Raw genomic sequence first — 24,216 nt, forward strand, 5'->3', positions numbered from 1 at the left:
GACCAAGGCCTTAGGAGCTTCTTCAAATGCATCAATTTCCTCTTGAAGCTTGTCCTTGCCTTTTTGCTTGTGGTCTTGTGGTGGAAGATCATTTTGAGCTTGTGTCCCTTTGGAAGAAGTAGGATCATACTTCTCTTGTTGAGGAACAAACTTCGTCTTGGGGTATTAATCTTCTTCCCACTCAACTCCATTGGCATTGAACTTTCTTTCAAAACCAATACCTTGATTCTTCCGGTGCCTTCCATGCTTGCGTACAATTTCCTCGAATTGCTTACTCCCGGCAAGGCTCTTGTAAACACCTTTCTCTATAATTCCCTTCAATAAGCTATTTTCTTGCTCAAGTGTAACTTGGCTAAGAGAATCATTAGTGGAATCAAGAGAACTACTAGAAGCAACAACATTGGATTTAGCATGATTATTGTTACTACTAGAGGAAGAATCTTTCTTGTTCTTGTTACTAGACTTGACTTGAGGCATGTAAGTGGATAAGAGTAAACGCTTGGCAATGTAAGAAGAACTTTTCTTGCGAAGATCATCATTGATTGCCTTTAAGAACTCATGCTCTTGCTCAAGGTTGAGCTTCTCAAAACGTAATTTCTCATGAGTCCTTAAAAGTTCTCGATGATCTCCTAAGATAGTTTCATGAGCTAACTTAAGAGTGTTTAGTTCTTTAGTTAGAGACTCAATCTTCTCCTTATCATTGTCATTTGTTTCATCATAGTATTCATCACTATAGTTGTCAACAAGTAAATCATCATCACCTAACAAGTCGTCTTCATCACTATTGAAATCAACATACTCGGGGTGTGATACCTTTGGACCTTTGGCCATGAAGCACCTTCCAATTTCTTCATTTGGTGAATCAAATATGTCGTAGGAGTTGGTTGACACAAGTGCTAGACCGGCAACACCTTCATCTTGAGTATATTCGGAGTCGGAGTGATAGCTTTGCTCGGAGTCATTGTCAGAGTCGGAGCTGGATACCCATTCACCAACATGAGCTTGATGTCTTCATTTTGTGTAGCTCCTTGATGACTTGTCCTTCCTTTCCGAATCCTTGCTTCTCCGAGAGGGTCTTCGTTCATATCGATCATCCCTACTCCTTCTCTCCCTTGATGGTGATTCTTCTCTTATACTTCTCCTTTTGGGAGAATCTTCTCTTCTCTTGTGGGGAGCCGTACACTCATTGGAGTAGTGTCCGGGTCTTCCACAATTGTAGCAGTTTCGCTCTCGACTAGAAGATCTTTTGTCATTGTAGGACCTTGACTTGGAACTTCTCTCTTTGCTTCTATTCTTGTAGAACTTGTTGAAATTCTTCACCATTAGGCTCAATTCTTCATTGAAGGTTTGTTTCTCACTTGATGATGTGGGGGCTTCACATGAGGCTTTGTAAGCACCACTTGACTTGTTATGGAGCTCCTCCTTATCCTTGAGTGACATCTCATGAGCAACAATTCTTCCAATGACTTCTGTTGGCTTGAGATCTTTGTAATTTGGCATCATTTGGATGAATGTGCATACGGTATCGTATTTCCCATCCAAGGCACTTAGGATCTTCTTGATGATGAATTTGTCGGTCATCTCTTCACTTCCTAAGCCGGCAATCTCATCTGTGATAAGAGCAAGCCTAGAGTACATTTCAGCGACACCTTCACCATCCTTCATTTTGAACTTGTCAAGTTGACTTTGAAGCACATCCAACTTGGATTCCTTGACGGAGTCGGTACCTTAGTGCATATCGATCAAAGTATCCCAAATTTCCTTTGCATTCTCAAGACGACTGATTTTGTTGAATTCTTCAGGGCACAATCCGTTGAAGAGGATATCACAAGCTTGAGCATTGTATTGTAGCATCTTCAACTCTTCTGTGGTAGCTTCATGATTCGGTTCTCTCCCATCAAAGAATTCACCTTGCAAGCCAACACACACAATAGCCCAAACGGCGGGGTTATGTCCAAGAATATGCATTTTCATCTTATGCTTCCAACTAGCAAAATTAGTACCATCAAAGTAAGGACCTCTACGGTGGTAATTTCCCTCGCTAGACGCCATACTCTCCTAGGTTGTGAAATCAAGGCTATGACCACCAAAATCTATGGAAATCAAAGCAAATGGAGACCAAAGCTCGGATACCACTTATAGGATCGAAAGTATGCCTAGAGGGGGGTGATTAGACTACTTGACCAATTAAAAATCTATCCTTTTCCCAATTTTAGTCTTTGGCAGATTTTAGCTATCTATGCACAAGTCAAGCAATCTTAACACAATTCAAGCAAGCATGCAAAGATTCTATGAGCAGCGAAAAGTAAAGCATGCAACTTGCAAGAATGTAAAGGGAAGGGTTTGGAGAATTCAAACGCAATTGGAGACACGGATGTTTTTGTCGTGGTTCCAATAGGTGGTGCTATCGTACATCCACGTTGATGGAGACTTCAACCCACTAAGGGTAACGGTTGAGCGAGTCCACGGAGGGCTCCACCCACGAAGGGTCCACGAAGAAGCAACCTTGTCTATCCCATCATGGCCATCGCCCACGAAGGAATTGCCTCACTAGCGGTAGATCTTCATGAAGTAGGCGATCTCCTTGCCCTTACAAACTCCTTGGTTCAACTCCACAATCTTGTCGGAGGCTCCCAAGTGACACCTAGCCAATCTAGGAGACACCACTCTCCAAGAAGTAACAAATGGTGTGTTGATGATGAACTCCTTGCTCTTATGCTTCAAATGATAGTCTCCCCAACACTCAACTCTCTCTCACAGGATATGGATTTGGTGGAAAGAAGATTTGAGTGGAAAGCAACTTGGGGAAGGCTAGAGATCAAGATTCATATGGTGGGAATAGAATATCTTGGCCTCAACACATGAGTAGGTGGTTCTCTCTCAGAAAATGTGTATTGGAAGTGTAGGTATGTTCTGATGGCTCTCTCCACGAATGAAGAGTGGGTGGAGGGGTATATATAGCCTCCACACAAAAACTAACCGTTACACACAATTTACCAATCTCGGTGAGACCGGATTGAGAAACTCGGTCGGACCAATTTAGCAAACCTAGTGTCCGTTAGGATTTTTGGTGGGACTGAGATGCAACTCGGTGGGACCGATATGGTTAGGGTTAGGGCATAACGTAATCTCGGTGTGACCGATTACACAAACTCGGTGGGACCGATTTTGGTAATAAGCTAACCAGAGAGTTGGTCAGGTAAACTCGGTGGGACCAATCGCTCATTTCGGTGGGACCGAAATGTTACAGAAGGGAAACAGAGATTTTACATTGCAATCTCGGTGGGACCGATCGCTCATCTCGGTAGGACCGAAACGTTACGAAGGGAAACAGAGATATTACAACCCCATCTTGGTGTGACCGAGATCCCTATCGGTGAGACCGATTTGCCTAGGGTTTGTGGTAGTGGCTATGACATCTGAACTCGGTGGCGCCGGATGGAAAGAATCGGTGGGGCCGAGTTTAACTTTTGGTTTAGGTCGTATGTGGATGTGGGAAGGTAGTTGAGGGTTTTGGAGCATATCATTAAGCACTATGAAGCAAGAACCTCATCAAGCAACACCTCATCACTCCTTGATAGAATTGGCTTTTCCTATACACTCAATGTGATCTTGGATCACTAAAATATAAAATGTAGAGTCTTGAGCTTTGAGCTTGAGCCAATCTTTTTGTCCTTAGTATTTTGAGGGGTCCACTTTCCTCATCCATGCCATGCCATTCATTGGGCTTTTCCTGAAATATTAATCTTGGAATAGCATTAGCTCAATGAGCTATATGTTGTTAGGAATTACCAAAACCACCTAGGGATAGTTGCACTTTCACAGGGACTTCTCACTGAGTCGTGATATGAAGCGGCTCAAGGCCGCCACACAGCCTGCTAACTTTTGTACATGCTTGAGCTCTATTGGTACCTCCAAATGGTCCAAGGCTTGAATTTTGGCCGGATTGACTTTGATTCCTCGGCTGGATACGATGAGGCCGAGGAGTTTGCCAGTCGGGACTCCAAAGACACACTTCTCTGGGTTGAGTTTAATTTTATATTCTCGTAGGCTGGCGAATGTATCCCGAAGGTTGTCCACCAATTGTCCGACGTGTTTGGTTTTGACAACCACATCATTGACGTAGGCCTCGACAGTCTTGATGTGTTTTTCCAAGCATGTTTGAATCATGCGTTGGTATGTGGCACTAGCGTTCTTTAGTTTGAAGGGCATCGTGTTGAAGCAGACTAGCCTATAGGGTGTGATGAAGGTTGTAGCCACCTGGTCAGATTTCTGCATCTTTATTTGATGCTATCCCGAATAGGCATCCAGGAAGCATAGCGCATCGTGGCATGCCGTGGCATCTACAATCTGATCAATGCGGGGTAGGGGGAAGGGGTCTTTGGGGCAGGCTTTATTGAGGTCTTTGAAATCGACACACAACCACTAGGACCTATCCTTCTTTGGTACCATGACCAAATTGGCAAGCCAATCGGGGTGTTTTATATCTCGGATGAACTCGGCCTCCAGTAGTTTAGCCAGCTTCTCATCCATTGCTTGACGCTTGGGCTCGGAAAAACGTCGAAGCGTTTGCTTGACTGGATTGTAGCCTTTCAGTATGTTCAAGATGTGTTCTGCAAGCCCGCGGGGTATCCCCGGCATGTCGGAAGGGTGCCAGGCGAATATGTCCCAATTCTCCCTAAGGAAAGTGCGTAAGGCCTCTACAATTTCTGGATCCAGGTTTGCCCCTATGGACGCCGTTTTGGCCGGGTCCGTTGGGTGCACCTGAAATTTTACTATTTTGTCGTATGGTTTGAATGAAGTAGACTTCGGTCGCTTATCAAAGATGATGTCATCCTGGTCGACTTCGGCGCGTAATGCGGTTAGTTCCTCTATCGCGAAGGCTTCAGACAGAGTCTTGGGGGCGAGCGATGTCGTGTTGTTCTCAGCTTTAAGTGCTCGGTCGGGGTCGCTCGAGATGGTGATGATCCCTTTTGGGCATGGCATCTTAAGCTTCATGTAGCTATAATGTGGTACCGCTTGGAATTTAGAGAAGGTGTCCCGCTTGAGGAGGGCATGGTATCTGCTCTTGAAAGGAGCGATATGGAACATGATGTCTTTAGAATGGTAGTTATCTGTAGTTCCGGTGACCATGTCCATGGTTATTTTCCCAATACAAGGTGCTTCTCGTGCAGGAACTATACCTTTAAAGGTGGTGTAGCTCTGTTCTATGCATGATTTATCGATGCATATCTTATCCAGAGTATCTGCATATATTAGATTTAGGATGCCGCCCTCATCCATAAGGACCTTCTAAAGTCGGCAGCTGCCTACAATTGGGTTGAGGACCAGCGCGGCAGGGCACCTGTTTGGGGCTGACTTCGGCTGATCACTATGATCAAAGGTGATTGGCATGTCTATCCATGCACCCCGGGTTGGCACATGCCGAACGGAATTGAATTCTCGCAGGGCCCATTTTGCGCTGGTTGTTGGACGCGAAGGTTTCGTAGATCATCAATACCTCATCCCCATCCGAGGTTTGTTCTGCGTGGCAGGAGGTACCTGCTAGGATGGCAGGTCCCCCTTTTGCTACCTGTCTCAACACCCAACAGTCATGAAGGTTGTGGGTCGGGCAGAGTTGATTAGGATAGCGTGTATCGGGCATGACTTATCTAGGAAGCTGTCCAAGGTCGTCCCAGGATGACCAGAGGATTTCTTCTTCTTTTGAGGTCGTTCACCCAGAGTGTTCTATTTCCGGGGCCCACACCGATGTACTAATTCCGGATGTCCCAGGTAATCCTAACAGATCGAATCTGTGTTTCCCTTAGTGAGCTAAGCATCTTCGATGGTGCAGAATCAATACACTAGCTCGGATAATTCCGAGACGGTTTGAACGCAGCGATGAGCAACGGCATTCTAGATGCCCTTATCCTTGCATCCGCGCTGGAAAGCGGTGATTATGTCAGAGTCCAGACAATCCGATATCTTATCTTTGACAGATGAGAATCTAGCCCAGTACTGTTGATACGTCTCCAACGTATCTATAATTTTTGATTGTTCCATGCTATTATATTATCTGTTTTGGATGTTTTATATATGCATTAATATGTTATTTTATATTACTTTTGGGACTAACCTATTAATCTAGAGCCCAGTGTCAGTTTCTGTTTTTTTCCTTGTTTTAGATTTTCACAGAAAAGGAATACCAAACGGAGTCCAAACGGAATGAAACTTTCGCGATGATTTTTCTTGGACCAGAAGACATCCAGAGGACTTGGAGTACACGTCAGGAAAGCCACGAGGCACCCACGAGGACAGAGGGCGCGCCCCCACCCTTGTGGCCCCCTCGTGACTCCACTGACCTATTTCTTCCGCCTATATATTCTCAAATATTCCAAAACCTACCAAGGGAGCCACAAAAACGCTTTTCCACCGTCGCAATCTTCTGTACCCGTGAGATCCCATCTAGGGGCCTTTCCCGTGTCCTGTCGGAGGGGGATTCGATCACGGAGGGCTTCTACATCAACACTATTGCCTCTCCGATGAAGCGTGAGTAGTTTATCTCAGACCTACGGGTCCATAGCTAGTAGCTAGATGGCTTCTTCTCTCTCTTTGATTCTCAATACCATGTTCTCCTCGATGTTCTTGGAGATCAATCCGATGTAATACTCTTTTGCGGCGTGTTTGCCGAGATCCGATGAATTGTGGATTTATGATCAGCTTATCTATGAATATTATTTGAATCTTCTCTGAATTCTTATATGCATGATTTGATATCTTTGCAAGTCTCTTCGAACTATCGATTTGGTTTGGCCAACTAGATTGGTTTTTCTTGTAATGGGAGAAGTGCTTAGCTTTGGGTGCAATCTTGCGGTGCTCGATCCCAGTGACAGAAGGGGAACCAACATGTATTGTATTGTTGCCATCCAGGATAACAAGATGGGGTTTTCATCATATTGCCTGAGTTTATCCTGCTACATCATGTCATCTTACTTAATATGTTACTCTGTTCTATGAACTTAATACTCTAGCTGCAGGCAGGAGTCGGTCGATGTGTGGAGTAATAGTAGTAGATGCAGGCAGGAGTCGGTCTACTTGATACGGACGTGATGCCTATATTCATGATCATTGCCTTAGATATTGTCATAACCTTGTGCTTTTCTATCAATTGCTCGGCAGTAATTTGTTCACCCACCGTAATATTTTCAATCTTGAGAGAAGCCTCTAGTGAAACCTATGGCCCCTGGGTCTATTTTCCATCATATAAGTTTCCGATCTACAATTTTAATTTCCGATTTACTTCCTTTGCAATCTTTTACTTTCCGTTCCATAAACCAAAAATACCAAAAATACTACTTTACCATTTATCCATCTCTATCAGATCTCACTTTGCAAATAATCGTGAAGGGGTTGACAACCCCTTTGTGGTGTTGGGTGCAAATTGGTGTTTGTTTGTGCATGTATTTGGTGACTTGCGCGTTGTCTCCTACTGGATTGATACCTTGGTTCTCAAAACTGAGGGAAATACTTACTCTACTTTGCTACATCACCCTTTCCTCTTCAAGGGAAAAACCAACGCAAGATCAAGAGGTAGCAACTGCCTGATCGATTCGTTAGGGAGTTGTTGCACGTAGGCTAGATCCCAGATGTCGGCCCGGCTGGAGTTGTCGGGGCGATACTTTGTGTGGGAGGTTAACGGATGAGTTGCGATCTCAAAAGATCACGGGTTTGAGACCCTGTTCTTCTCATCCGATGTCAAATTTGTGGTCATCGGGTGGGCCGAACTAGCCTGGAGGTCGGCCTCCTTGGCTGTCTCCGGCAGGCCACCGTCCGACTCACTTTCCAGGAAGTATCTCAGCCCCTCGTCCTTGGGGGATTTCTCCGTGGGGACCAGAGAAGTGTCATATTCCGCATCGACTTTACGTGGAGGCGTTTCAGTGACCGAAGATTTGGGTGCGCGAGTGAGCCCTTCTGGTTCGAGTCTGTTGATTGGCGATCCCATCGATCTCTTCATCGGTCGCACATCGGTACTCTCAATGAAAGCACCAGTGTCGGTGTCAAAACCGGCAGACCTCGGGGTAGGGGGTCCCGAGCTGTGGATCTCGGGTCGGGGGTAACATGAACGAAGGAGACGATGTTCACCCAGGTTCGGGCCCTCTTGATGGAGGTAAAACCTTACATCCTGCTCTTGTTTATATTGATGAAGATGTATCAAGTACAGAGTTGATCTACCTGGAGATCATAATGTCTGGTCTAACTCTAGGGCTAGGTGAATGTTTTTGTGTTAATGTCCCCTCTACGGGCTAAACCCTATGGATTATATACACACCAGGGAGGGTATCTAGGGTTACAAGGTCGGTAACTAGGACCTAGGCGGCGACAGAGATCTTGGAGTATACATCAAGTCTTCACGGGTGGCAGTCTTGATCACGCCCAAGGCTTCTGGAGTCCATATTGATCATGAATGAAGGCTTGCCGGCCCAACCCAAGGATAATGGGTCGGCTGGGTTAGTATCCCCCTTATTTAGGACATCGTCACTTGGGTTGTGAAGAAGTATGTGGGACAACATACATGTGAAAGATAGTGGGCACTGAAGCAATTAACAACAAGATATCTGGCTGGAAGGTATTTGGAGACATTAAGAGTAGATGAAAATATGTCTTTAAAGAACTTTGCCAGGCTTATTCAGTTGGACTACAATATGCTTCCTACTAAAAGCAAGCTAGCAAAAGCAAGAAGGATTGCACTGAAGCAAATTAATGGAGATGAACCGGAACCTATTCAGATTGTTCTTCCTAAAAGTGCAACTGAACCTAGCTAGAGAAAGAAACTGCCAATAAAAAGGCCTAGTTGCAAGGTGTTCTGTAATGCATATTTACATTTCTGTATTTCTACATTCTTTCAAAATTTATGCATTTTTACATTGTAATGCATATTGTGCAGAAAAAGTCATGACCACAACTTGGAAAAAGTGCATCCAGTTTGTTTCGTCTTCAATTACTTATGATCTTGTGATACGTCTCCAATGTATCTACTTTTCCAAACATTTTTGCCCTTGTTTTGGACTCTAACTTGCATGATTTGAATGGAACTAACCCGGACTGACGCTGTTTTCAGCAGAATTACCATCGTGTTATTTATGTGCAGGAGCAAACGTTCTGGGAATGACCTGAAACTTCACGGAGCCACTTTTCAGAAAATAAGAAAAATACCTGCAAAAGATGAAGGCCAGGGGCCCACCACCTTGCCATGAGGGTGGGGGCACGCCTGCCCCCCTAGAGCGCGCCCCCTACCTCGTGGGCCCCCTGTTGCCTCTCCGACTCCAACTCCACCTCCATATATTGAGTTTCGGGGAGAAAAAAAATCAGGGAGAAGAAATCATCGCGTTTTATGATACGGAGCCGCCGCCAAGCCCTAAAACCTCTCGGGAGGGCTGATCTGGAGTCCGTTCGGGGCTCCGGAGAGGGGAATCCGTCGCCATCGTCATCATCAACCATCCTCCATCACCAATTTCATGATGCTCACCGCCATGCGTGAGTAATTCCATCGTAGGCTTGCTGGACGGTGATGGGTTGGATGGGATCTATCATGTAATCGAGTTAGTTTTGTTAGGGTTTGATCCCTAGTATCGACTATGTTCTGAGATTGATGTTGCTATGACTTTGCTATGCTTAATGCTTGTCACTATGCCCCGAGTGCCATGATTTCAGATCTGAACCTATTATGTTTTCATCAATATATGAGTGTTCTTGATCCTATCTTGCAAGTCTATAGTCACCTATTATGTGTTATGATCCGTTAATCCCAAAGTGACAATAATCGGGATAGTTACCGGTGATGACCGTAGTTTGAGGAGTTCATGTATTCACTATGTGCCTTCGTTGCCTCTAATTTGGCTACCATGACTACCAACTTGCCGAGCATCACCACTAAGTTGCTTACCAGTTATCCTAACATTATCCTATGTTGCCTACAACACTTCCTCGACAACTTATCTTCGGGGATGGACAACTTAGAAACAACAATGATCAACTTTGGTACTACGAGGTGGCAACTTAATGCTACAGGAATCAATTTCTCGACCACACTTTCTCGACAACTTAGCTTCAGGGATGGGAAACTTAGAAACAACGATGAGCAACTTTGGTACTACGGGGCGGCAACTTAATGCTACAGGAATCAATTTCTCGACAACACTTTCTCAACAACTTAGCTTCGAGGATGGGCAACTTTAGAAACAACGATGAGCAACTTTTTGAAAGGTCATAAACTAAAGATACGAGTGTTGGGTGCATCGTGAAAAACAAAACCGCAACGATGGACCAAACCCACACATGAACACAAGAGAAGTACTATTCTTTTATACTGCTAGTTGTAATAGTAGTGAGAAAAAGCAAAATAAGAGGCCATGCCGCCCTGACTGTACATAGTACATTGGGGGCAAAATTGTGTGATATTAGGCAAGATACATAGTAGATTGAGGCAAAAACTGTGTGATCGTAGGTAAGTGTGTTTGATTGCAGGCAAAAACTTGTGCTGCAGTAGGACTTGAGGCAATGGAAAAACTATTTCCTAATGGGTGAGAAAATCAGGCAACTATGTCTATAGCTTTTAGGCAACTCTGGTTTTGGTCTCAGGCAATTTTTGGATGTACTGGAACTCATGGGATTGCGCATATTCTCTTGTGGGAGAAAGCAGGGAACTACTCCCCCCGTCCCATAATATAAGAGCATTTTTGGTACTACACGAGTGTCAAAAACGCTCTTATATTATGGGACAGAGGGAGTATCTTTTTACTTGTGTACATGAATGTGTATGTGTGTGTGTGGTTGCAAAGCAACTATTTTGGGGATCTGGTGGGATAGTTTGTGGGCTGCGAAAAAAATCAACCCAAAGACCCATTTAGGGGGAGCTAGCAATGCCAAAACAGTTTGACTTGCATTCTAGTCTTTGACGGGGAAAAAGCAGGCACCTCCCTAGTTGTTGTAGGCAACTCTGATATTGATTGTAAGCAAAGCATACACTCAAAATGCTGTAAATTTGATCTATTAGTTTTTTTGGATTAAAAAATATAGACTTGATCTATTAGTTAATTTGATTGTAGACACCATAGTTAGTAGTAGTATCAATTTATAATTCATTGATCTCGGCATTGACGAGTTTAAAGAGTACACAACTATTAAAGCAAAAAATTGAACCATGTCAGGCGACTAATTAACAGAAACATTAGACAAAACTTTAGGATTGTTCGTTATCAAAGTTATATGGGGCAACTACCTACAATATGTTGGGCAAATTTTGGCAAAAACTCAAACAACCTAAGTAACAACCATTAACCAAAAGCTGAACCATGTCAGGCACTTAAGTAAACAAGAAAACATTATGCAAAAGTTTAGGATTGTGCCTATTTAGGCAAATTCTAAACCATATTAGGCAACTAAGTAACAACCGATAAGCAAGTTTTGTTACTTAGAATCAACATCTGCTCAAAAAAACCACAAACCCTCCACTCGGGAATCAACAACTACGTAACATTCGGGCTGATAGAAATATCCCCAATGATAAGTTCAAAATCTCCATGAACGCATTGTGTGTGCGAGTTTTTTGTACTCTAAAGTAAGCAATGGTTGAAAGCGTTGGCTAGTAGCAGAACTCCACAAACTAGCAGAAGGATCCGGTAAGATCTCATAGCAAGACTCTGGCAACTCGCTCCACAAATCCGAGCCAAATAGTGCTAACACGCCTGCAACTCCACCACGCCCCCTCTTAAAAAGCCCTACAACTCTGTCGTAATGGGGATCTGGCAAACTCGTACCACAATTCCGGCAACTCGCGACACAAATCCAGCCAACTCATACTCGCGTCTCAGACAAAAATCCATCATGCCCCCTAGTCGAGACCCAAATTTGATATTAGAGGTTGAGAGGATTTACCAACACACACACCACGCCATAAATCAATGAACACACGTCATAAGGAGATAACGCATTACAAATCTTGCATCGATCAAAAAACATGCACACATGGATCAACACACACACGTGAATCTACCAACACACGAACGCATCCATTAGGCAGGATCAACACGGTTGCTCATGTTCGTCTTCCTCTTCATCAATTTCAGCACTAACTCCATAAACTAGCCCTACCTAGCGGCTACCATAGTACAAATCACAGATCAACTAAGGGCGTGTTCGGAGTCTCCCTAGCTTCTCAAAACTCTATAAAACCAGCTTCTCATCGTGGCTTCTTGCTCCGTCCAGCGATTCAGATTCTATTCGGCTCTAACTCCAGCTTCTTTCTTGTGCTGCAGCCCAACTAGAAGGGATGTGGCCTGTTCGTGCATGTTGGGCCGGCGAAGGCTGCCCATTTTTGGGTGAGCACATGAGATGAGGTGGACTCATGCGAGATGAGCAGTGCGTCAATGGCGTTGGTGCTTAGGTCCTGATCTTGGGGTTGCTTCCTTCGGGCTGTGTCGATGGGAACCGGGCGGGACTGGCCTGGAACGCCTTGATCTGTCGCCGGGAAGGAGCGCGGTGGCGGAGCATGCGATGGCGGATAGGGGTAGCTGCTTGAGGGGAACGAGCGGGGGAGATGGTGTTCGATACATTTTCTTTTGTGTGCGGGCAGGAGAACGAAAAGGTAAGTTTGGCGGTGGCATGCCGGCTGTAATTTGGGCAAACTCCAGCTTTCAGTTTCGGTGGAGCTGGGCCGATGCTCCTCCACGTTTTTGCACTATCATTGGGTATAGCTTCATGAATTCAACTTCTCAGAGCCCAAATGTTCGGGACAATTTCGTTCGTGGAGTTTGTGAAGCCCGGAGCTGGAGGACTTCAGAACAGGCCCTAAGTATGCAGCAGAAAATTGCAAATTGCATTCAACCAAATGAAAATGGTGATGAGTGGAGAGAATAGGTCACATACCTACTGGATGGTGAGAGAAGGTTGGGCGCTGCCGCGGTTGTGCCTGTTAGATCAGGTAGGGGAGGGACCATGGGCGTCCGCTAGGCTTGTGGGGAGAGAGAGCAGTGTGCCACCGCGTCCCTCTGCTGGGGGTGGGGACGGAGCACTGCGCCTCCGCGCCCTACACTACCGGTCGAAGAGAGGGCGTCGGGTCGACGGCGCACCACCACTTTCTTTCGCTCGGATGGCGCAGGGAGGGACCGATGGGAGCAACCACTTGTCAGCCAGGGGTGGTGAGGGAGCGTGGCGCCGCCATAGCTTCGCCTCAGCGCGAGTAGGATCTCAGCCACTGCCGTTGCGTGACACTGAATTAGAGTACGTGGATGTAAGCCGCAACGACGAGCCCGAGGTGGTGCCTCATGGATCTTGTAGCGCCGCCGCATCGCCTGCTTGATCTGGAAGCCCACAGGCTAGGAAGGAGAGGAGGGAGATGGTGGGCGGTAGGCGGTAGCTGGGAGGGGGAGACGGGGACGGTTGCGGTGCATTGGAGATGGGGCCTGGCGGCGCATCGGGGAAAGAAGAGCTAGAAGAAGACTGCCGCATCGGGAGGGTGACAGATAAGAGGTGACCAGGTGGGTGGGGTTTCCGACCGTACGACACGTGACACCCCGATCTGGATCCGACGGCTCCCGCGGGTGTGCGCTCGGGAAAACACGCCCGCCCTCACCGTCTGCATTCCTGCTGCCGTCTTACCTTCTCGTCCCTGTTACGTCGTTCCTGTTCCACTCGACCGAAAATTCCCGATCGGGCAACCAGATGGAAGCCGACGCCGCCTCCTCGCTCAACCCCCGGGCGCCAGAGGAAGCCTCACAAGAGGATCCCTCGCCAGCGCGCTTCTCCTCCACCGGCGCGGCTGCCCCCTCGACCACGGTGACGTCTCCCGGGGCAAGGGAGGTGGCGGCGGCGATGGAGGCAGTGGAGCGAGACGCCGCCGCCATCGCCGAGAGCTACGCCTCCCTATTCGCCTCCCTCCGCATCACACTGTCCAACGTACTCGTACTAACCACAGCCGCGAAATTTCCAAGTTCCCTTCTTCTATTACAGTAATTATTACAGTCTAATTCGGCTGCTTTGACACACGACAAGGTTACCTCGACGTCAGCCGATAACATGGAGTGCTTGGGCGAAGTTGTAGGCCGCCTCCAGGAGTCAGGTGAGGATGTTTCCACATCTACTAAGCTCCTGGAGTATGTGTCCTCCTCTGCATCTGAATATCTGAAATTGTGCGTTCAAGGGTCGCACCCTTTTTGTATACTTATGTAACTGGGACTATAGCATTTGCATTTTTTTTTGTTAATTGACAATTGTTAGTCTGTTGTAATAGTAGAGCACAAACACCACACACAGATTAGTCAACCATATTGCGAGTTTTATATTATTACTGTGTTCTTGCAGCACTTGAAGCGTCTTCCAGAGGCAATAAGTACATCCATTCATGCCTGAGGTGATTACTTTGAACTAGTTTCTTTGTCTTCCGCTCCACCGTGCTACTGCTAGCTATGTGTTTCATAACTAAATTTGAGAGAGATATTTCCCCCCTGAATTACAAATTCGGGATAAATCATGTACTTATACTACTGATATTGGCTCAAAATCAAGTTTGCTTTCAGGAATTCCTTTCATCACATCAAAATGTTGCAGTTCCGTAGAGCAGTAAAAGCTTCTTAAACAACGGATGTATTTTGTTCTTTCCAAAATCGTGTGCTGTTTCTATGCATTTGTATTGTTTCAGTTTATTTTGTGTCTCTTGCAACTGCTTTCTGGAACATAATATGATGTATGTTGCAGGTTAAATGAGGAAATGCGAGGCTTGGAAAGCCTAAGTATGCAGCTGTATCCTTTTGTTAGTTGCTGATAATATATAGTTCTGCCTCCGTGTTGTACAACTGGTGAAAGGTCATTTTAATATGATTAAATTATTTAGTTTCATAACATCTTTGCATTGCTCCTCTTGGAACTATGTTGTATCTTAATTCCTGGAAGAAAGATTATGCGGAAGATCGTTGATTCACTAGATTTGGCTGTTGATCGGCTGCTCCACCTCCCGTAGTTCATGCATCTATCAATAGCTTCTACAAGGTAACTACCACTTACATACGTTTTTGGCTCACTTGCTTTTAGTTTTTTGTCTAACATGTACATATATGCAAGACGAAGTGCTTCAGTGCATATTTCCAAAAAAGAAACAACAATATTTTTGAGCAAAATGATAACTTCTCATTATTCTATTACGGATTATTATTTTTCCAAGATATTGTGTGATTTAGTATCTAGAACGCATGGAGTCACTGCACATATGCATGATGATACCTTCTTGCCACCATTAACTTATTTGGAAAATACTGAACGTTCTTAATACTCTAGAACGGCCTCCTTAGCAAATTATACTGCATATAAGAATTTTTTCGAAGTCATACTCTTATGAACTTTAACCAAGTTTATAGAAAATATGTGAACATTTAATGTAGTTAACAGATGGTTCTTATATGACCTCATGAGCTTGACTTGGCATATGCCTAATGCCTTTATTTAGGATGCCTTGAATATTTACTTTTCACATCATCAAGAAACGTCTCTATGGCGTGCAGTACTTATGGTTGCAAATTAATTGCTGCAGGAACTTCTGATGAAATTTATATTCACCAAGTAGCTGTCACATTTGAAGAGGCAACCGACTACTGTAAATCTGAAGTGGCGTGTACAAGCAACGGAGAAGTTTTCCTCTTCCACGACATGACAAAATTCTCCCAACTCTTCGACTTTATTGTTCTTCCTTATGTGTATTTGGGATCAATGATATGTATTTGTTGAGAAATAACTATTTGCAACTCTTCCATCCTTTAGGGCATATTCAATAGATTGTATGTTAGTCTTGTTGGTAAAATGTCCATGTCATCAACCAACAAGCTATCATACAACTACTCCAATGGGTTGTATCTAAGGTATCCAATAGATGATGAGAAAATAAATGTGATTGCTCTCTATTTCATATTGGAGCTTGTGCAAAGATTGTTGGTTATTCTACATACAACTTTACTCTCTCTCCACATTTATTACATGCCACATCATCAATATGTCCTAGGTGGCAAATTTACCAACACCTATCTTACAGCTGTTGGAGATGCCCTTATCTGCTTGCATATCTGTGTCTCGGGTTGTGTTTGTAGAGTGGGTCATTCAACCTATGGACACAAATGTTGTTTTTCTCTGTAAGAGGAAGAAAGATCAATAAATATACTTTATTTTTATAACATTAGCTTATCTTACTTATGTTGCTTACTCTTGGATTTATTTCAGTGTGCTCACTTGTGATTGTATAAACTTATCTATGACAATCAGTTCTGAATGTTTATTTTTGCCAACAATTTTAACCATTCTCATATTTAAGTGAATGATATCAATAATTGAAGGTCTAGGTGTGTTATGAAGTGAAGCTGGAGATAGTTCATGACTTTTTTCACACCTGCACAGTGGATCTATGCAACTTGTGTTGAAGATAAACTTATTGTTTTCAGATGTTTCCATTACCTATGCCGCTTTATGCTTATCTTTGTACTGCTATGTTCAAAGTTTTAATGTCCTTACTTGAAAGGGTACGCTGGACGTACAATTGTCCTTTATGGTATAAGGGCATAGGGCCCCCATTGGTCCAGATGGTTGTTGATTTGCTGTTTGTTCCAAACTATTTTAAAGGATTGCCACTATTTTTAATCTGTCCTTGTTTTTCCACAGAATAAATCTTGAAGTGTTCACAAATGTTAATAATGAGAACGAGTTTCCATTTCTTCACAATTGATGGTTGATGTCAGTGTCCGCTGTGTTGTTCAGATCCCAGGAGAGTGAAGCTGCTTATCCAAAATGAGTGCAAAGAATTAATTATCAGTTAACTGCCTCTAGTTGTGCTGCAACATGCAAGACGAGTTACATTTTTCAGACACGGTAAAGTTCTGATGCTCATGTTCACAATAAAACATTGTATGTGAGCAGATGTGGTAAATTCATTTAACTTTCTTTTCTGGAGGGAAAATTAATTGAACTTAACATAGAAGAATGTTCCCATGCAGAGAATCTCAAAAGCTTCAGTTTCATGATTGCAGTGTAATGCTCTTAGAACTATCACAGTGGAACTGGCTTGAGGGCAACAAGCTTGACTTGGTTGTACAAACTCTTATGGATCCAAAGTTACAAACATATTATAAACAATTTGTACGGTATACCTTTAAAGTCTTAATCTCCTAACTTTTAACCACAAAATTATCAACTCGACTTATTTTGCTCTCTCACATGGTACAACAATAGATATTATTACCCAATGCTATTGTACAACAGTATTACATAGTAAATAGATACAAAGAACTGTGACATAACATTGGTAGCTCATGTCCAAGGACCTTTACAGCAATGAGTCTGTCTTTGCAGGTAGCCTCCTGAAGAAGTTCACTGGCGCTGCGGGCACCTTGTGGCGAAACCGTGGGTGCCTCATCCAGAAGAACCCAAGGCAGAGCGCAATCACTTGAAATGGTGTAATATACAGTATAATAGCAGTGAACAGGCAAAATAATAAGAACATAGCTGTTGCTCTTGGGTCCCTCCAGCTCAGCAGTGACTGCAATCTCTCACCCTGAGTTGCGATGTCGCCAACAACTGTCTGTATCCTGCCTGCAACGTGTCGTAGCCTGTCATACCTCATCCTAATCAGGTCAGCGCTCTTCGAGGTTGGGAACGTGTCAAATTCCTCATCAAGCTCGTCTGGATGAGCAACATCCGCATAAGATATCCTTGTGTTCATATGTGGTGGGACACGTGGCCGGAACCGATAATTCCACAACCCAATTAAGAACATGTAGAGGAAGATCGTCGGAAGGATAAGGTCTGGATAGAAGACGAGCATGATGAAGAGTACATGGACCAAGACTGTGGTGACTGGGTTTTTCCACTGGCAAACGTCACCAAACCACTTCCCTGCAGCAATGAATCCAGAGAAGACTTGCATCAGACGGAAGAAGTTTGCTTTGCTTCGTCGCATACTCCACAGGTGAGAGCGTGCGTCTGACATGAACTCAACAACTTCCCTGCGAACTGGTGGTTCCATGCGCCCCAGGCGCTGTGCAACAAGCTGCACAGCCTGGTGGCGTAGCATTTCCTGCTGGACTATTGACAGTGGCTGGGCGTAGTGCATCTTGGGCAAGAGAGGACGTGAGTATGTAAGGAACACATTGAGCAGGGATGTGACTGAGAACCTGATAGCAAGGTGGATTTCACCCATCTTTTTAACACCTGATGGGTGGAGGACAAGCAGCGGATATGTGTGCGTGTACACCCGCCTAGTCTCAAGGGTTGAGATCCTGATTCGGACTTTCCCAATGGGTTTATCCATATGACTGGGGGAACTGCTGCTGTGGCTATGACTCTGGTTGTGGCTGTGGCTGTGATTGTTGTTGTTGTCTCCCCCTATGTGGCAGTTGTCAAACAGACCAATGGTGAGTACTGTTCCATGGTCAAAGACATCCCATGTATACTGCTCATTGAACCGAGGGTTCAAGTTGTCAACAATTGTGCGTGTCCGCACCCATTTATGACCATACTTGGCAACACAATATGGATCACATGACCCCCTTTCTTGCCTGGTCTTTGTTGGGTTGAGGCCATTTGCACTTAGAATCCCAACTTCAAGCAACCCAATTGGTGGCTTCCACAACTGCTTCATTGTTGGCCGGAGATCGCTACAATACTGTGTTGACTCATCAAGCACATGATAACCACCTTCAAGGCAAATACGAAGGTTCACCTTTGCGTAGAATTTGTCTTCCTTTAGCTGGTTCACATCAATCAGTCCTGGCCTTCTGAGATCGAACCACAGTGGACGTACTACTGCCTTGTGGTCAGCCCTCTTTTGAATCCTTGCGAGAGGTATCATAGTTTCACCAATCACCTCATCTTTGTTCTGTGCAACACGATTTTCTATTTGTATGATCAAGTCATCCTCAAAAGGCTCTGCTGCGACAAACATCATTTCTTCATTCCACATGAAGTTCTTGGTTGGTGAGCGAACTTGCCTTGTCTTCAGCAGTTGGTGACCCAGCCTCACCTTTACAAACATATCAGGTATGTGGTGGTGTTCCATTGTGAATATATCCTGTGCCTCAATTACATTGACCCTGACGTACCACATTCTCGGTGTAGGGTAGACCTTTCCACGGATATAGTTGTGAAGATGGGAATCTATTGGTGTTGTTCCTGCATGAATGGCACTTGGGAAGCATTCATCTGCTTGGGTTCCGTACCAGACTGCAAGCATCAACTCCCCTCTGTCCCTCATCCCATCCTTGCCCATAAGGCGATACCACTCTGGCGCCAAGGGGCTGTCAGGAGGGACCCTTACAGGTACCTCATTCAGGTCAAGCATCACCCGACCGACATAGTCATCCCGAAGGATGTCCTTGTCCTTGACAACAACTTCAAGTGTCGATGACTGCACTACTTCTTTAGGGAAGGCAAACACCTCATCCCACTCAGGCCTCTGGTTCTTCTCAAAGAACTTTGTTTTCATTTTGTAGTTGCCAAGGTGCACCTCAACATAAGGGTCAAGACTCCCAGTGAGGTCCATGTGGGGCAGTTCACGGGCCTTGACGACACGCACAAAGAGGATTTGCATCTTCTCGACAAGGTCATATGCCCCAGCCTTCTCACCAGGCATCACCCGGCCGTGAATAATACGCCCACCACCAAGTGTTGGGCTTGTCTCCTTGAGCTGAAAGTCTACAGGCTGCTGTGGACCTGCGGAATACATCCTTGCTACCTGAGGGGCTTCAGTTTTCATCCCTGCAGCAGAGTAGCTTCTCTGTTGCTGCTCTCCATATGAACCCTGACCTTGTGCGTAGTATTGCTGTCCGGCCAGGGGTGGTGGACGCTGCTGCTGTTCCCGTGGCAAGTGTTGGAATTGTCTGACTTGATTTATCCTGGTGTCTTGGAAAGGATTTGGGATAGCATTGGCGACAGCCTGCTCTTGGGCAGTGGTGGGCGTGCTTGCGAAATCAAAATCCTGACCTGGAGCAGACACCCTCACAGACGGATCATCTGTAAGGAAAACTCTGAGGCCAAGCTCACCACGTGCACGTGATAAGATGGTGCGCTTCTCCAGGGGATAATGCAGGGGCGCAGCATCAGCTTGGCTGACAAAGGATGTGCCGGAGATGCGAACCTTGCCGAGGCAAGTCTTGTTGTTGCTGGCGCGATTTGCATGGTACACATACGCCTCGAGCTCTTTCTCTTGGAGGTGAGATGGATCTGATATGTTGAAGAAGAACTGCTCGTTCCAGACAGGGTTGATGTCGCTGTCTTTGATGGCCGTGCGGAACTTCTGGCCATCAAATTCAACCTCTACAAAGGCATTGGCTGTGCCCTGCTCCTTAGGGAGGAGGTCATGAGCACTGACAACCTCAACGCCAAGCTTTAGATTGTTCATCGTGATGGCGCGCCACCACTGATATTCTGAAACAAGAAGCAGCATATGTATTTAGAAATATGTCAGTGCAAAACTTGAGCAGATTGTAACTGCCAGTTGGACCACTGTTGTAGGTTGCAGCAAGGGAGAAAATGCACATGGCATTAAGGAAGAAAGTTGTGCAAGCTGGAAGTAGTTAGTTGGCAATTTTGGAGAATTTCACAGTTTCAACTTTCTTTTGCTTCGACTGGCCATTTTGCTTGCTGTGGGGGAGCGGCGGTTGGCAGTGGCGGAGCCAGGAATTAAGAATTAGGGGGGCCAAATGACTCAAACTTTGGATAACAGGGGCCAAACAATACAAATACATGTATTTTTATCTAAATAATACACTGCTTATGTACTAACTAGCTACAAATCAGTCAACTTAGGGGGGGGGGGGGGGGGGGGGAGGGCCCCTGCTGGTCCCCCTGTCTCCGCCACTGGCGGTTGGGGTTGTGGTGGTGCTGGCGGGGGTTCCGCCATCGGCTCGCTGGAGGCCGGTGCTACACGTGCGTGTCTGCGGATTGGGAAGGTCGGGCGTGTGCCTGGAATCATGAAGATGGGGAGGGTCGGGTGCGTGCATGAGTTGAATTTTTCTTTCTTTTTTTTTGTCTAAAGTGAGGGTAAAATTGGAATTTGTGAGAAAGTTGACAGGAAAACGGAGACTATCTAACGGCAGACTAATGGCAATGGCAATGGCAAATAAGCAATAGAATTTGTTTATGTTTGGTATATAAGCAATGGAGCTTTGTTGGATGGCAAATGAGTCATTGCCGATGTTGTCGATGGTATAGAAGCAATTTTCTCTTGGAGAAATATTCTTTCTTGTCTATGCCGACAAGTTTGACTTTGGCCCATCTACCAAGGAATCAACTTTGCTACTGGTAGGAATCCACGGAATCATATAGGAGTATCAGGTAGAGTATTTAGTACTAAAAGTTGCAATAACTGGTCTCGCCAAAAATACTTGGTCCCGAGGAATCGAATCGAATCAAATCAAATATTGGTACTAGCAGGAATTTGTGGTCTGTTTGAAGATATCACACTGAAAGGTGAAAAGGAAATATTCGTGGTGATGCCCATGAACACTGTCCCAGGGAACCAAAGATTGGTATCATGAATATGCTGGACGTGACAAGCATATCGGGCACTAAAAGTTTACTAGAAAGTGTTGACAACAACACAAAGTATAAACAAGGAAAGTGTTTTTGATTTCTGCAGATCCCATTTGGTACATAGCTTCCGATTCCTGCCTCTATTGTGTGTGATTGGTGCATTGTATTGTGCTTCAAGTCTTTGGAGCTTGTAACTGGGGCAATCATTTACCCATCAAGTGTTCCTTTCCCAGGCAATGCAAAATGGTGATGACATGTGAGGAGGTAGACCTAATCACAGATTTTTAAATTCAAAAAATCCAGACAATTGCATGGATAAGAATAATGTGGTGATACAAGCAAGGTGTGGCCATGAGTAGCAATTGGTGGTAGACCAGACATGTGTGCGGGGATAGCGAGAGGCCATCGGCCGCTTCCTTTCTGATTGAGACGTCCACTGCAACCACACAGGATTGCAAATCAACAGCACCAAAAGAAAAGGGGTATGCAGACATGGAACGGGTTAGGTCCTATAGTGACTACTATGCCTATGACTCTTTGTGCATCACTCGTTGCAGAGGCCGAGGGTGTTCCCTTCGTTTCGAGAAAAAAAAGGTGACTAGTATGCCTATGCGGGTTATCGAGTTTTAGAACCTAACAGATGCAATATTTTTTTATATAAAAAAAGGCACAAGGTTTGTTTGCTTGGAAGACGCAAACTCAGCAAGAATAGGTGATGGCACCAAGGCAAAAATGAAGCAGCACAAGTCACACGTTAGAAAAGTAGCATCTGAATTATTCAATTGAACACTTACGGGATGTGGGTACATCATGGACCAAAAGGTAGGCACGTGATGGGGCTTGGCTATGAGATATGGCCACTGAGAGCTTGGGGAAGTTGTCCATGATGTTGAGTCCAACGGATATCAGAATCAGGCAATAAATACCACCAAATCCATTGGTATCACCGGAGAATTCGGCAACTTCATTAAACAGATCATTAATTGCTAAACCGTACTACTACTACAAGCAGCATGCCAGACGAGGGAGTAGATCTAGATTGAGAAAAACAAAAATCATATGTAGCTTTTTCAAGGGCCGCAAATTGGAACAAGAAGAACTTGGACTCCTTTTGCACTTACGTATAATTTGTTTAGTTTCCCCACGATAGCCTGTTTATAGTGTGTGATTTTCACAAGAACATTAGGGACAAGCTTCTATCTATCTATAGGACTATACTAGTAACAAATAGGGCGCAAACCAGTTGTGATGGTGAATCCGCAACCCAGATGGTTTCTCATCCCTAAACAACCATGCCTCACACAATAATAACAGTAGAAATGGGACTCTCAAGTTTTGGATCCAGACATGGCGACCAAAACTCATGAGCAGTCAAACTTGAGCAAATCCAATAAAGAACTAGCGAAGAAGAGAAGGGAGCAGACTAAGCTTGAACTATCTATCATCCATCCATCATGGCCAAAGACACCACGGGAAACTGAGAGAGACAAAAGCTTTGCAAATTATATAGAGACGGAGCAAGTAGTGACCTTTGATGTTGTTCAGGCAGGCAGCATGCAGCTCGACCTTGATTCGAAGAAGAAGAAGAGAGGAGCGGCCGGACTATCCACTGCGAGGACAGCGGACAACTTGTCAACACGCACAGAGAGGGAGAGGGAGAGGGAGGAAGAGGGGGTCAAGTTGTTGGGTGCGAGAAACACATTGTTTGGCTGTGCTACTTGTGGCCTGCTGCTGCTGGGTAGCGTGGTTGTTGGGTGCAGTTGCCGTGTTGGATTAGCGGATGTCATGTTTTAATTGGGGTGGAACGGGAGGAAACGGAGCGTGTGAACCGTCAAAGACAGATTGATAGCAAAAGGCCAACGCATAGTTTTTATTTTTATTTTTGTGCAGGAAAGGACAAGACATGGTTTAATACCCGCCGAGAAAGAAAATATATGGTGCGTGCGTCTCGTAGGATCATTTTGTTGTTATTACAAAAAATGCATGTGGCAACATGGCACAGTGTGTTCTTCGCAAAAAAAAAAACATGGCACAGTGTGTTGCACGTTTGTTTCCAGCGTGTGCAACATAACTTATATATAAGGAAACTACCATCTCAACATATTTATTTGGCACCACTCTGGCCATGATCTACTCCAATTTTTCAACGTTTATTAAATCGAGGTTCGTTTGTCATTGCGGTATTGAATTGTCACATGAAAATCTTTACGAGATTGATAGAGAGTTATTGCTAACCATGGCCTATTTCGTGGTGAACGCTTTACGATCATGGGCGCTCCGTCGCAATTGTTAGTAGGTTTCAGTGAGGAGTAGTCCTCTGGCAAAATGGCCGGCTAAGGGCATCTTCAAGCGCAACTCATAATTTTTTTTTTTTGCATCCATCTGTGGGTCGGGGAATCAGTCCGCAGACACGGATGCGGGAAGTCGCCATTCAACTGCAGTCGCATACATACAACCTTTCATATTTTTGTAAGTCCGCACGATCAAATAACTATATACATAGGGTACAAACATTCAAATAGCCGCATGCAGCGGCACTTCAAACTTTAAAAAGTTCAAGTATTATATCCCAACATTGTTTTCCTCTTTAACTGCCAACTATTGCTCAATCAAATCTTTCTTTGGTTGCTCGTGAGTTGGTCGATATCGAAGTTGTTGGTGCATTTGAATAAACTC

General features: G+C 44.9%; 2 protein-coding genes across 4 annotated transcripts; one reads left to right on the plus strand and one right to left on the minus strand.

Annotated features, from left to right (window-relative positions):
* The first annotated feature begins 13,580 nt into the window (after window positions 1-13,580).
* Window positions 13,581-15,931, plus strand: LOC125537023 (uncharacterized). Of its 2 annotated transcripts, none has more exons than XR_007295498.2 (6): window positions 13,581-13,932; window positions 14,029-14,095; window positions 14,338-14,386; window positions 14,731-14,775; window positions 14,930-15,021; window positions 15,560-15,931. XR_007295498.2 is itself a non-coding variant. In XM_048700308.2 (6 exons), the coding sequence occupies exons 1-5, from the start codon at window positions 13,699-13,701 to the stop codon at window positions 14,990-14,992; spliced, it is 462 nt and encodes a 153-aa protein (XP_048556265.1). In that variant the 5' UTR covers window positions 13,597-13,698; the 3' UTR covers window positions 14,993-15,021; window positions 15,560-15,931. The 2 variants fall into 2 exon arrangements, 1 of the variants encoding a protein (XP_048556265.1); XM_048700308.2 differs by having other exon boundaries at window positions 13,597-13,932; window positions 14,926-15,021.
* A 1,265-nt stretch (window positions 15,932-17,196) lies between these two features.
* LOC125537022 (FT-interacting protein 3) lies at window positions 17,197-23,313 on the minus strand. Of its 2 annotated transcripts, none has more exons than XM_048700307.2 (2): window positions 23,070-23,313; window positions 17,197-20,433 (listed from the first exon to the last, which is right to left on the minus strand). In XM_048700307.2, exon 2 carries the CDS (start codon window positions 20,405-20,407, stop codon window positions 17,336-17,338), a length of 3,072 nt encoding a protein of 1,023 aa, XP_048556264.1. In that variant the 5' UTR covers window positions 20,408-20,433; window positions 23,070-23,313; the 3' UTR covers window positions 17,197-17,335. The 2 variants fall into 2 exon arrangements, with proteins under 2 accessions (XP_048556264.1, XP_087399943.1); XM_087543817.1 differs by lacking the exon at window positions 23,070-23,313 and adding an exon at window positions 22,335-22,502.
* Between the last annotated feature and the right edge of the window lie 903 nt (window positions 23,314-24,216).

Source organism: Triticum urartu, chromosome 2A (genome assembly GCF_056163025.1).
Source record: "Triticum urartu cultivar PI428250 chromosome 2A, HENAU_Tu73, whole genome shotgun sequence".
NCBI lineage: Eukaryota > Viridiplantae > Streptophyta > Magnoliopsida > Poales > Poaceae > Triticum > Triticum urartu.

Bases quoted from the DNA above. Each gene is read 5' to 3' on its own strand.
- LOC125537023 (XM_048700308.2), top strand. From the start codon at position 13,699: ATGGAAGCCGACGCCGCCTCCTCGCTCAACCCCCGGGCGCCAGAGGAA. The intron at 13,933-14,028 runs GTACTCGTACTA...ACACACGACAAG, and splicing joins TCCGCATCACACTGTCCAAC to GTTACCTCGACGTCAGCCGA. The intron at 14,096-14,337 runs GTGAGGATGTTT...GTGTTCTTGCAG, and splicing joins AGGCCGCCTCCAGGAGTCAG to CACTTGAAGCGTCTTCCAGA.
- LOC125537022 (XM_087543817.1), bottom strand. From the start codon at position 22,425: ATGGACAACTTCCCCAAGCTCTCAGTGGCCATATCTCATAGCCAAGCC. The intron at 20,434-22,334 runs GTAAGTGTTCAA...TTCTTGTTTCAG, and splicing joins CCATGATGTACCCACATCCC to AATATCAGTGGTGGCGCGCC.